Source organism: Anguilla anguilla, chromosome 7 (genome assembly GCF_013347855.1).
Source record: "Anguilla anguilla isolate fAngAng1 chromosome 7, fAngAng1.pri, whole genome shotgun sequence".
Lineage (NCBI taxonomy): Eukaryota > Metazoa > Chordata > Actinopteri > Anguilliformes > Anguillidae > Anguilla > Anguilla anguilla.
In genome coordinates this window covers 10,604,663-10,618,242 of record NC_049207.1, presented here as the reverse complement: position 1 = coordinate 10,618,242, position 13,580 = coordinate 10,604,663, and the positions used below count along the sequence as shown (strand labels likewise).

Here is a 13,580-nt window from a genome sequence, read left to right as displayed (position 1 = left end):
CTGTGTTGTGCAGTGCTTACTGCCCTGGGCTACACAGCCTGTCTCATCAATCCCCCCCCACCCCCCCACCCCCCCACCAGCTAACAGCCCCTTTATTTTCCTGAGCTGAAACTCGGTTACTGCTGCGTTCTCTGGGCCGAGGCACATTAGAATTCCGATAGCTGTGAGCTGTGAGTATTCATAAAGCTCCTGTGTGTTACCCAGAGTACTGATCAATGGGGCGCTGGAGGGCCACACCATTTATACAGCCGACGCATGCAGACTTTGATTACCCAATCAGACCCGAGAGTACTCTGCCTAATAAAACTCTGCTTCCCTGGGTGACATTATGGCTAGTCATAGCCAGGTGGCACCGGTGGGATTCAGTTCGACACCACACTGGGATGGGGCACTTTTAGGGTGGGCGCACTGCCTGACGGGCCCCTTGCCCCGTGTGTTTGTTTTTTTTTCCCCCACGTTCTCTTTATGTGAGCTGTCTCTCTTCATTGAACAGAGACCAGGAAGTAACAGCGGGGAGCGATCTGTGATCTTCCTTCGTTGTGTGCATTTATTTATATTAGATAACCTGTATTTAACATGAATTACATGATTGGACCTGTATTGTAATCCCAGGCTGTAATAGCCCCTTTACACTTGGTAACTGTATTCCATTGTGTTCTGGAAATAGACATCCCTCTTAAGCTATTAAGTCTCCACTTATCCAAAATATCCTCCGTTTGACTTGTTTTACGGGCTAAATACACATGTCTGTGCCTTCTGCATTTGGTTGGCAATTTAGCCAATTAGGCGCAGTAATGATTAGCCTCTTGGTCTAATCACCGTCCATAAACGAGTAAAGCTGCTCTCACTGGCTTTTTGTCAGTCAGCGCTCTCATTTGAATAATTCATTTCTCTTCGCCGCTGACAGAAGTGGCTGTGAGCCTGCGAGACCGATACCAGCGACTGCTTTGTGTTCGGCGCCAAGACTCCAGCTCCTGAACGCTCCAGCTGTCGAAGACATTGCGGTTTCCTGACCTTAGCAAAGGGTTTGGAGATCGAGATCACAGCGCCCAGCTCGGCTATGAGTAGCCCCCCCGTTACTAATTCAAAAGTTTGGATGAGTCTGCTGTCCGTTATTGAAGAAAAATACATATTTTCTCTCATCAAAGGCACGCTGTTTCTTTTTTCTGTCGAAGCCGCCCGCGCTTGTCGTGCAGGTGTTGACGGCAGATTATTGCGGGGACTGGTTTGAGGACACGGACGGCGGCTCACGCTGTTTATTTTGATGGCTGCTTTTCAGCGACGGCTCCAGTGCTAACCGCTGGGTACGTGAGCTCGGTTGGCGGGCGGGCGGGCGGGCGGGCGGGGTGGCGCGTGTCCTAGGAGACGGGCGATCCCGCGCGGGTTTGACAGGGCGAGTAGAGGAGGGCCGCAGAGGCGGGCGGCTCAGTGTCCCGCGGGGGGGGGGGGGGGGGGGAGGGTCCGCGCCGGCGGAGGTGACCGCCAGGACAGACGGCACGGAGAGTGACAGCCCCGGACATCGCCGCCGACTCGCCGCGCTCTCGACTGTCACTTCCCATCCCCGCCTCGCCGCGCCGCCCGTCACCCGCTCCGCCGCCGCGGAATGTGACACGGCGAATCCTCGCGGTTTTTTTATAACAAAATTATTCTTGTTCTGGAACGGCGGAGCCCTTTTCCGGCACCTTCCACTGCGCCCCCCCCCGCCCCCCCCCCCCCCCCCCCCCCCTTCCGTCCTCGTGCGTCTGTCTCCGGCCCCGTTAAAGGGAGGTGACAGTGAGACGGCGGCGCTGGGGAGACAGGCGCCCACGCTCGGACGTGACTGATCCTCAGACGCCAGGCCAGGCCGCCGTCAGACTGGCAGGTCGCAGATGGGTCTCCGGGGCGCCCCCCCGGCCCCCCCCCCCCCCCCCCCGCCCCGCTCCTTACTGACCGTCTCACCGGTGACTGCGTGCGTGGCTAACAGGGACAGCGCTTGGGAGACTCGCCCCTTCCTTGGGCCGGTTTGAGCCGTATCAGTACCGGGTCATCGGTGGCCCGACTCGAAACACGCTCGCTCCATTTCACACGCACAATGGCCCGTGCCCCTGACACGCTGTGGCACCGCGCTGAACCCTGACATGTGCGGCCAGGCACGATGGGAAATTTGATTGGATTTGATGCTGAGGGGGAAAGCTACCGTAAGAAAGCTGCTTAGGACCGCAGTTGTTTTCTGTTAGCTTTAATTGCCTGCCAGGGTATTTGTGTCAGACCAGTTGCTGTTTGTTAACCAGACAGATATGACCTTCTCAGAGACCAGCCCGCCCGTCCCGTGTGGCTATCAATGTCCGAAAATGTGTCTGGTCTGCTTTTTGATCACAACGACTGCGTGTCTCCTTTTAGAGACGAATTGCTGATTTAAGAGGTTCTCAAAGTCTCGCTCGAACTGAAATCACTACTGGGTTCGTCTAAATCGCAGGACACGGATCGGACGATTCGGAGCCCTGACAGACTTATTTACCACCGTTCGTTAAAGCTACAGTAACAATTTGTTTATTAGCGCTTCCTTAGCATAGCGCGCTCCTTGCGGTTTCCCCCGGCCACAGTGAAAAGGCAAAAAGTGTTTCAGCGAATAGCGTCGGAGCGGCAGCGCGGTAGCCCCTGGTTTTGCGGGGGACCCCGAGCCAGCGCCGGGCGGTGAGAGCAGCTGGCTCTGTGCCCGAGACCTCCCCCGCGCTGGAGAGGCGGCGGCCCGCAGGACCCCACCGTTTAGCGCCGGCGTGAACGGGGGGGGGGGGGGGGGAGGAGGAGGGGGGGAGGGAGGAGGAGGAGGAGGGGGGGGGGGGGCATCCACTCCCTTTTTTTTTCTTCTTTCTAACGAAAGTGTTAAAGAGAGATTTGCTCTTCATTTCCCGCCCCGCAGCGAGCGCCTTAACCTCGGGGAACAAAGACGCCCCTCCCGGAGGGGGACTCGAGGATCACAGGCCTCCTGTCCCGTCTTTGTGGTCCTGCCGGATTAGCGAGGCTATAGGGAAAATGGATGGATGTTTCAGGCTGGATGCTGGAACCGGGGGAACAATGCGTTTAACAAGTTGTGCTAAAGTGCCCGCGCAAAGCGAGGTCTACTTCTTAGCACAATAACTGGGAGGGGGCACTGCAGAGGGCACACAGCATTATTATTCATTTGCTTTCTTTTTTTTAGTCATATTTTCTTCCGTGCTGCTTCTGGCGGTTCAAGGATTTTTCTTCTGCATATTCAACCCGGCCTTTTTCTTCTTCTTCTTCTTCTTCTCTCTTTGTCTTGTCATTGTTAGAATGTCACACAGCGGTCAATGTGTGAAACAGTTTAATTCCTCTAAAACAGGGGGAAATGTGTATTTATGTTATGATTCTTTGTTATGTTAATTGCCCATCCACATGCCATATTACTGTTTAAGCTTATTTGTGTTCTGCTATTATTGTACAAGGGAAGGATGTCTTTTCAGGCCTGAAATGTGAAAGGGGTTTGGTGATGGGCCAGTTGTTTTTTATAGAGCTAACAAGTGAATGAACATTAAGCAACTGTGCTGTGTTTCAGACCGGATGGAATGGGCACTGTGACTGAGGAGGAGAAAGAGCAGTTTGAGGATATTAAAATGAGGCTCTTGACGCTGCTGGAGAACCAGATTGTCCATTTCAGGTAAAGACTCAATGGAACTGAATAAGAGGTGTCCCTCAAACCTTAGTCGAAAAAAGCACAATTGTCTTTCTTTTCATAAACAAAAGTTACCACGCCTTCCAGTTTACTGCATTAGCCTCCAGAATTTATAGCATGACCTCTCCACATTAAGAGATGTGTTACTGGTTTTTAAAGTCAGGTGCTGGGTCACTGTTAACAAGAACTATTTGTTCATGGGTTGATAGCAGGAGTTATAACCCACAAGCACAGCAGACATTGTGGCTCAAAGGCTAGAAGGTGGATCGCAGTTTCCAGTCTGCTGCTTGTAGTCCTAATATTGCCGACCTGAAGGACCCTTCACTTGGTCCATGGGGCAGGGGGGTGAGGGGGGGTTGAATCACCAGGAGTCATTTACCAGAGCACATCTCAACATCGTGGCAATGGACAATGGGGGTGACGATGTATGGATTATGCAAATGTTTTATGCAGAGGGGCAGGCCGAATTTGCTCATTTGCACTTTGAGGATTAGGAGTAACACGACAAAGCTGATTAAGGCTGTTTGCGTTTCACTTCATGCAATTTGTTAATACTCCCCTTTTCCAATGGGACAATGGGTTCAAGTGGACCTCTTCAGGAGCATTGGTGCCACTCCACTCACACCTGTGTGATTATACACCCCCCACTCTGGTACATGCTGTATGAACCAGGTGCAATGAGTACTAACTATCTTGGGGTCTTTTTGTTGAATTAGATTAAATATTTAACAGTTAACTATCTGTGCCTTAGCTTATTTTGATGACATCACATTGTGTAAATAAATTACCATGTAGACCTGGACTGCCCAACCCTGTTCCTCGCGATCTGCCATCCTGTAGGTTTTCAGTCCAACCCTAATAAAGCACACCAATTCAACAGCTAGAGATCTTGTTGAACTGCTAATTAAGCAGAATCAGGAGTGCCAAATTAGGGCTGGAGTGAAAAACTACAGGACCGTTGATCTCTGGGAACTGGGTTCTCCGGTCCTGGTGTAGTCTCGCACGCAAGTGACTTACACAGTTTACTGCAATAAAACACTCTGTCAATGGATTGCATGTAAAATGAATACACTTTTCATAAACGCCGGGATGATACAGGTATTTTTTTTCTTCTGGAAATTGACCAATGATATTCAGCAGATTTTCTCTTCCTTTGCGTGTTGGTATGTTACGGAATTTCATGCTACTACAGAAAATAACTTGTGATTCACACAGAGAAGTGAGTGTTGCAGGAGTCACACTTTCCAGTGATATAAACCATAAGTACATTGCTCGCTCTTAACTGTGTGTTGGGTAGAAAAAAATGTTATGAGATCCCTCTTACAGCTCGTTTGATTATTATACAATTATTTATAATAGAAAATAAGAGCCTACTTAAAAAATCAGACAAAAATAATGCAAGTAACCTTTATAATAGGTAATACGAATTGATATTTAGTGTCGTTTTGACTTTCAAAGTTATGAACATTTCCAAACAAGTTCCGTAAGTCACCCATTTATGATGGGTTCATGTCTCTGAGTGTCCACTGCTGTACGTGGCTAAGGGGTAGATCTGCAATGGAGGCACACACAGCCAGAGGGAGAGAGATGCCGCACGAATCTGCCAGTTTAGTTGCGCTGAATATTTGAATGCTACTGAAAATAAAATGGGCAGATGTTAGCTGCTCGAAAAGTCAGTAGTGTTTACATCATTCGTGGGAGGGAACGTGTGTGTCAGACTTAGTTGTAGGCCTTGTAATGTCATGTGTTAATTTGGGTCGTTATATTTTTTGAACAACTTTGCCTGCCCATTTTATAAATTTCTCTTGCTTTGGAATGTTTCATTGTAAGCATTCTCTATAACTGTGTGTGTGTGTGTGTGTGTGTCCACAGGTATTGTATTGAGGGTATTCTATTGACATATTGGGAGATTTGCATAAAAATTTCTGCCATTTTTATACAGCCTTGCCATTTTAAGGGAGTGAGCATAAACTGACACGCACCTCTTCACCTGTGTTCTCAGGTACTGCTTTCCTTTCGGGAGGCCAGAGGGGGCTCTCAAAGCCACGCTCTCCCTGCTGGAAAGGGTACGTCTGACCACCCAGGGTGTGACATCCTCTTTTCGTGCATCAGTGTCTGCAAGGGATCAGCGCTATAATGTCACTAGCGATTACCGGAAAGTGGCCCTGCTGCTCCACTGTGGTTATCCGATATAAGGGTCACAGCGCCCCACCAGCAGTCCTGCAATTTAGTGACGCCCCCTAATTGCTGATTGGACCCCGCCTCAGTTGTGCGGAACTTCTTGCTGAACCGTTTTTTCCTTAATTGAAAACCGGCCACTACTGCAGGAAGCCAGTAAATTATCACAGACTGCCTGTAGTGGAAAAAAAATTAATATTTCATATTTATGTGTATATGTTTCTATATTTGAAATTAACATTATATTCAATGCATAGTATAGGTGTTAATTTCATTGGTTACTTATGTTAATCACAAGTGTTGATTATTGTTACTATTATTAATATTACCATTGTTAGTATTATGGATACCAAAGGGCATCAGGATAAAAAGCAGTGCAATACAGTGTTTTAGTTATATTAAAATTATATTTAAACGACCTCCAGAAATGAAATATTTGTTCCATGTTTTTTTTCTTTGAGCCATGTTTTTACTTTGGGTTTGAAGCAACTGAAGAAACTATGAATGTAAATATTTGCCTGAAATGTATTAGCCAATCGATTCACCATTATTCAGTGGATACAGGTGGGCTGTGGTGGGCTTGGTCATGCAGATAGATAGGATAAAGTTTTCTCCAGAGTTAGTGTGTGTCACAATACAGATGTAGCGTGTTGTTTTTTTATCATTTCTCAGGAGTACAGGCATGCTATGTGAGGTCTAGCTTTTTTTTATTGCAGGTGTACAGGGAGTTGTTTTGTGTTTGGCGGTGTAGGTGTTTGGTGTGCCGTTACAAGCCACAGGTCAGACAGGCCAGTTTTGAGTCTCTTGTCTTCAGTCACAGTGAGCTGAGCTGTGAAGCTCAGGGAGAGGGGGGGGGGTGCACCTGAGAGCGAGTCACACAGTGCGGGACAGCGGTGCGACAGAGGAGATAGCGATGCTATATTCGCCCCCGCGCGTCCGTTCGTCTCCCACCGCACCGCACCGCACCGCACCACACCGCAGACAGCCACAGCTCCCGGAGCAGCGGGCGCGTGCCATCGCAGGGGTGGAGAAGTTAACGAGAACAGAAGCGAGGAAGAGAGACGAGCGTGTCGGTGGAAGCGTGCCCCCAAAGACTGGGGGGCATTGCGGGGCCTGCGATCAGGCCTGGGAACCGTTTTTTTAACGCCAGCCCCAGAGTAGCCCACCCTGTCCGTCGCTCTAATTAAGAAACGAGAAATCTTTAATTAACCTCTCTGGTGTTAAATTGATGCTGTTAATTCCCCCACCGCCCCCTCCCCTCTCCACACCCGAAATTAGCCTTTCGTCTCGTCATTTCAGTTCTAAATTGCCACCACACCTTGTTGACAAACTGCTATCTTACATTTTGACCTACGGAATTTTACACGGAATTCTTCACCAAATGTATAGGAATGAAACTTCACTTCTCGCATGCGACTGCTCTCAATTTGCGAAGGCTCCCTGCTACTGTGCTGGTGTCTGATGTCGTAGGTCAAAGGATTGGCGGTGCTTTGCAGCGCTCTGGCCTGCCAGCAGGGCGGCGCTGCGCTGCTGTAGCGCGGCTGCTCACGCCGAGGTGCTGCGCCTCCATTCTTCCTCAGGTTCTGATGAAGGACATCTCCACGCCGGTGCCCCCGGGGGAGATGAAGAAGCTGGTGCAGAAGTGCCTGGAGAAAGCGTCTCTGATGAATTACTCCCAGCTCACCGACTACGCGCAGATTGAAGGTTGGTCCGCGCTGCCCCTCCATTAGAGACGCCCGGTAAACACTGCTAACCTGGGCTCGGGAGAGCCAGGATCTGTCTCCAGCTGTGTGGGAGACGTGTACGTGTGTGTCTCTCTTTCCCTGTGTGTGTGTGTGTTAGTGCTTATGTGCGTGTGTGCGAGTGCTTGTGTGTGCATATGTGTGTGAGTGTGTGAGTGTGTGAGAGCACTTGTGTGTGTGTGTGTGTGCGCGCACGCTCGTGTGTGTTTGTGTGTGTGAGCGGTCGCGTGTGTGCGCGCACGCGTGTGTGTGTGTGTATGTGTATGTGTGTGTCTGCGCGTGCTTGCATGTGTGTCTTGTTTCTCTCTCTCCGAGCAGACCTGAGCAGCGCTGGTGTTTGTCTGCCTGCCGTGGTCTGGTTAGACTCACAGTGGGAGAGCTGTCCCATTTTCTCCACCGATCCGTCTCCTGGTCACCTACCATGCCAGCAACACTCTTTATTGGCCACTTAGAGCTTGTTTTCTCGAAAATGAAACCCAGGGACTGTTTTGTTGGCCGTATCAAGCGCTTGTAACAGTTATCGACCAGACTTTTAAGGGCCATCTACCCAATGAGTGGTTGGTTCATCCAGCACTTCATCTTCTCTTTATTAGCTTTTATTTTATCCAGGATGGTTTTTTATGATAATTTCAGTCCCTCAAAACTCCGATAAACAGTGTATGCCAGATCCCATCCATGAAGTGTTGTCCCTACATCTTTGAACCAGAAGAGTTCAGTTGAAGGTTTTCACGTACTTACCAGTAGTCTGACTGTAGCCTGTTTGGTTCTGGTTCTGCTTAATACGAATATGTGTAAAAGCACTCTGCAAGCCAGTCATGCAGAACTAAAATGTTTCTGGCCAACCTGCCGATGAATATCTCTGGACCATCTGTCATTGCGGAAGATCTATTGCTGGAAGAGGAATCAGTCGAGCACGGGGACTTTTGCACTTGCATGTGATTAGACGCCCCAAGTCTCTGAGTGTTCCGAGTTTGTTTTCTGAAGTCTGCAAACTTCGTTTGTGAATTTATACGACCGCAGAGTGTTTTCGGTGATGTCGCAGACGCGCACGGCGACGTTGCCGCTGATGTCACAGACGCGCACGGCGGTGTTACCGCTGATGTCGCAGACGCGCACGGCGATGTTACCGCTGATGTCACAGACACGCACGGCGGCGTTACCGCTGATGTCACAGACGCGCACGGTGGTGTTACAGCAGGGTGTGTTCTTGTGCGGTGATGTCACAGCGGACCCCCAGGCGACCCCCGAGAAGAGGCTGGAGGACATGATGAGACTGGGCGAGCTGTGCATCGAGGTCCTGCAGCAGAACGACGAGCATCACTCAGAGGTGTGTTGAACATGTTCCCCGCAGTCTGAGAGGACTCTTCTCTGTCCGAGTGACAGTGTGCCAGACCAGTGAGGCTTATAGTACCATAAGGGTAAATAAGGTTATTCTCTAATGCCTCCTTTCATTCGCCAGAATTATGACACTGTTCTGGACATTGTTCTCACTCATATATGACATGTTAATTAAGGTTAAAAGTCTCAACTATCATTGGTATGAACATGGTAAAGGCCAGAAAGTGAGATGGGATCCTTAAAGAAAAATGTGATAGAATCTTAATGACATCACATGTTCTGTTTCACTGGGAAAAACAAGTTCATGTGTAGGATTGAGTTCAGTGCGGCTATTACTGAAATAATTGTCTGGTGAAACAAATAACGATATTGCATTGAGCCCTGACATCATTGACCTCTTGTGTTACAATATATGTGAGTGAGTGAGTAATATATTTAAGTGCAAAAACCTGTCTGAACTAATGTGCAGATAGAATGTAGAAAATTTTTATTAAGACTGAAAGAAATGAAAAACAAAAATTAACACAGCTCAAAGTTCAGGGGGAAGCATTCAATGTAATTATAATCCACTGGCACTGACACAACCCCACAAAGATACTTTAACTTGATTTATGGATATTGAACATGTGAGAATTTTTATCAGGGGGTGTTTTGATTTGAATGAAATTTGAGAGTTCTCAGGTGAAATCGAAAGTATATTAAAGTTGGAGTGTACAGTGCACCGTGTCTGAAAAGGGCCTTGCAATATTTCTTTCTCTCCTTTTTTCTTTTTTCCCGGGCTCACAAAGGGAAGAGAGGTAGGTGAGCTCTCTGAATTCTGCCACTGTCAGTTTGTCAGCTTCCTTGAATGATGTCATTGTTCATCGCCTGTGCCCCCCTGCCACCCCCCCCCCCCCCCTCCCCAAAGCTCTCAGTCACATAGTGGACAGCGTATTGCTCCCTGTCATGGCTCACCCTGCTGCAGTTTTAACACTCAGTAAATAACACTGCGTGGTAAACACTGAGTGCTCATGTTATCTGCTCTGCCTGGGCATTTTGGGGATTTTGAAGAGAATATGTTAAGATGTCCCAAGGATGAGCGATTTATACACACATCCTAATTAGCTGAGGTGGGGTCAGCAGAACAGAGGGATAAGCAGTAGATAGAACTAAAGTTCACTACAGTGATAAGTTCTGACACACATCTTTATTGTGTGAAAAAGATAATGTGATTCTTTTGGATTCATTTTTGAAATGTTACAATGAAAGTGTATGTTTGAGTTTATCAAAGTTGTGATACTTTTATTTAACATGTTCAGGTGTCACTAGAAATGAGAACATGAAAAGTTCTGTGATTAATTAGATGGTGATTCCAATTTTATTTCTACAGCATCATAATTAGACCTTAAATACACTGATGAAGATTATGCATTTTGCCGTTAATTCAACTGGTAAAAATGTAGTTTTTGTGCATACACACGTAACTGAGATCCACAGTATGAAAAACTGAGGCGTGGACATATTTGTCATTGAAGCATGTCCTTTTGGCATATTTTGTGCACTTTGGTTTTTATATCGAACTTTGAAAGCAGAACATTCTTGGTCATTGTGTTCCAGCAGTAAATCTGAACATCTCTGCCATTGAATCACGAACACAGAACCTTTACCCTCCCCAATAAATAGAGCCTTGCACGTGTGGTGGATGCAGGCGCAAGCATGTGCACGGAAAATGGCTCTTTTATCCACTTTTTAAATTCTCTGTCTCCTTTCCCGTGTACAGTCAACAGCAAGTGCGGCGTATGTCAGTGCGTGAGCATTCTAAAATACTGAAAGTCTAATTACTGATGCGTGGGCATTGTCTGTTGAAATCAGTATGTCTTTTATATCTGCAAGATGAGACGCATGAGGAAATTAGTGGTCCTGTATCATTTGGTTGGACTCATTGTCAGGGGCAGCTGTAGAATGATACGTACCTGGGGCCGATGAAGCTATAAAATGCTGGTAAATTGATTTGAGATCCGCATTGTGAGGCGGGCCGCGATACTTCGCCCCCGTGCGTACCCTCTGCGGCTCGCAGACATTTTCTCAAAGAGGCCCGCTTTCTGTGGACTCAGTCCCATTGCTTATATGAAGATTCCCTTAATGGCTGCCTTTCACACGTGGCGGGGGGGGAGAATAATGAAGGATCGCGCGCCTGAGAAACGGCCTTTGTGTTGTTTACGCACGCAGCCGGGTGAAAAAGAGGCTTCTGAAAGAGCCCATAATAGGCCGCCTCAAGGCCAGGTACGGCAGGAGCTGGCGCCCGTTCGGCACGCGGGCGGGAAAGGTGAAAACCATATCCCTCCGTTAGTCCTGCGCTGCCTGTGTGTCCCCATAAAGAGTGGACACACACACACACACACACACTCACATAGATGCCTATGCACGCACACACACACACACACACACACGCACACCTAAACACTCAAAAGAGGACACGCGCATATGCACACACACACGCACACAGGCCGACACCGTTCGATCATCTGCTTCCTTTCATGCCACAATGGGTCCTGGTGCTTTCTAGCACTGATTGCACATTTCTTTCCTTACATAAGGCAATCGCTGTTTTGGAGCTGGAAGGGGGGCGAGATCTGCGTTGGGTGCAAAAGAAAAGAAGCCAAGGTTAAACCCAGCTTGTCATTGTGCTCTCCAAAAGAAAGAAATGCAAAAGAAAGAATGTGTCAGAGTATGGGCACCAAATAAATAAATAGTTTCTTAAAATGTCTGGGGGAATTGGGTCTTTTGAGAACTATCTTTTAGTCAGATTTATTCTTGTTTAATGGCTTCTTTGCAATGGAAAATGTTTGAAAAACATGCATAGGCACAATATATTTTTTATTTTCTCATAATATAAAATGTGAGGTTAGTTTTTTTTGAAGTAAAGCCATAGGGAGTTTTTATTTTAATTTTATTTCTTTTACATAAAACGAAATAGCGCATTATCACTACACACAGTGGGAGTATCAACGTAGCAGCAAAGGCTCGACAGGTAAAAACCTCTTTTTGGGTTGATTTTGATCTGTTGTAAATATTTGTCTTTTCCATGTAAGCCTTTGAGAGCAGCATTGATTCCCAGTCATTAAAGCGTGATCAGTCCCACAGCAATTGTCACGTTTAGATGTTCAATCTATGTCCTCACTCTGTGCCCTGAAGAGGGTTTGATCAGAGACTCTGAGGGCCGTGTCTAATTGGCCGTGGCTTCACCCAGGGAAGGCTTCAGGGTGCACACCGGCCTCTCTGGTTCGGTTGGTGGCCCCAGTCTGCGCAAAGATGCGTAATCTGTGCATGCCAGTCCTGTGAGAATTTTTTTTTAAACCATCAAAAAATTAAGTTGGGCGAGTTGGGCAACTTGTGTGCACGTGAACTACTGAACTACAGAGTGAAAGGAAACAGCAGTTGCCGGTGCAGATTTTCACAGGACTGTGACGAGCATGTGCTCTGCCCAATTGATGGACAATGTTGGAGCAATGGGAGGGGCTAACAAATATAATTGGTCATTCCAAGTTCGGGGGAAAAAGGAATGAAACTGGGAAAATATAAGAATGCAAGATGACTGATTAAAATTAATGACAGCATTATTTGTTATATTCATTTTTTGTGCCCTCCAAAAATATGGTAACAGTAGAACAGTAGGTAAAGCTCATTTGTTGTGTGTTTGGGATCATTGTCTTGCTGAGACATTTGGTTGAGCTTGAGGAGATAAGATTCAGGTGAAGGTGGGGTGTTTTGGATCTTGGGCAGTTCCTTTTGGCCTCCACACTTTGCCCTTGGCATCACTTTGATACAAGTGAATCTTGGTCCGTCCACAAGACCTTTTTCCTCCTGCTTCCCAGGCTCTTTGTGGTACTTCTTTGCGAACTGTAACCTGGCCATCCTGTTTTTGTGGTGTTTCTGATCTGAAAGCTCACTTCTACCTGCAATAAGAAAGCAATTGAACGTACCTTATCTTATATCTGCACTTTAATCACATGTGAATTGTTTGATTACAAATATGAATTTGTGGAGCCAATCAAGAAGAAATGTCTTTTCCCAAACGTTACGGAGCTTATTGTATATATTTTACTATTTAACAAAACATAGCACAGTTTCTGTGTTGAGTCCCCCCATATTCAGCTGTGTAAAATTAAGTTAATGGGTGATTGACAGGTGTTAACTGTTGCTCAGGTGTTTCCTTTTGCGTGGATTGTTCACAAATAAAAGAGCAGTTAGTGTCTCATTTTGATGAAAAAAAAAATGGCCAAAAAGCAATTAATCTGTAAACTGAGAGAACAGAAGAATTCATTAAGGAGCACAGCACTGAAACTGGGTATATCAAGCTCAGCAGTTTGTAAACAAGATGCAAGATGCAAATCTCTCATCAGCAGCAAGAATTCAAAGGTCAAAAACATACAGGGATGAGCCAGAAGAGTTGTAAAATAATGTTTTATGGACAGATGAGACCAAAATAAACCTTTATCAAAGCGATGGAAAGCCTTAAGTAGGGAGAAAAGAAGGAACAGCCCATAATCCAGAGCATACCATTTTATCTGAGAAAAATGGATGAGGTGGTGTCATGGCTTGTGCATTTACAGCTGCTTCTGGAACACTTGCCTTAATTGATGATGTAACTGAGAATGGCAGCAGTAGGATGA

The 13,580-nt window shown here is 47.0% G+C and overlaps 1 protein-coding gene across 9 annotated transcripts in view; it reads left to right on the top strand.

The window, feature by feature from the left end:
* Positions 1-13,580, top strand: part of cadps2 (Ca++-dependent secretion activator 2) — a 126,481-nt gene that overhangs the window by 81,406 nt on the left and 31,495 nt on the right. For 5 of the 9 annotated variants that reach the window (XM_035426081.1, XM_035426078.1, XM_035426077.1 and 2 more), the window contains exons 14-18: positions 3,554-3,655; positions 5,673-5,736; positions 7,429-7,552; positions 8,817-8,917; positions 9,717-9,725. In XM_035426081.1, coding sequence (XP_035281972.1) covers positions 3,554-3,655; positions 5,673-5,736; positions 7,429-7,552; positions 8,817-8,917; positions 9,717-9,725 — 400 coding nt within the window. The remainder of the gene's footprint in view (positions 1-3,553; positions 3,656-5,672; positions 5,737-7,428; positions 7,553-8,816; positions 8,918-9,716; positions 9,726-13,580) is intronic. The other 4 variants (XM_035426082.1, XM_035426079.1, XM_035426083.1 and 1 more) reach the window with 1 other exon arrangement.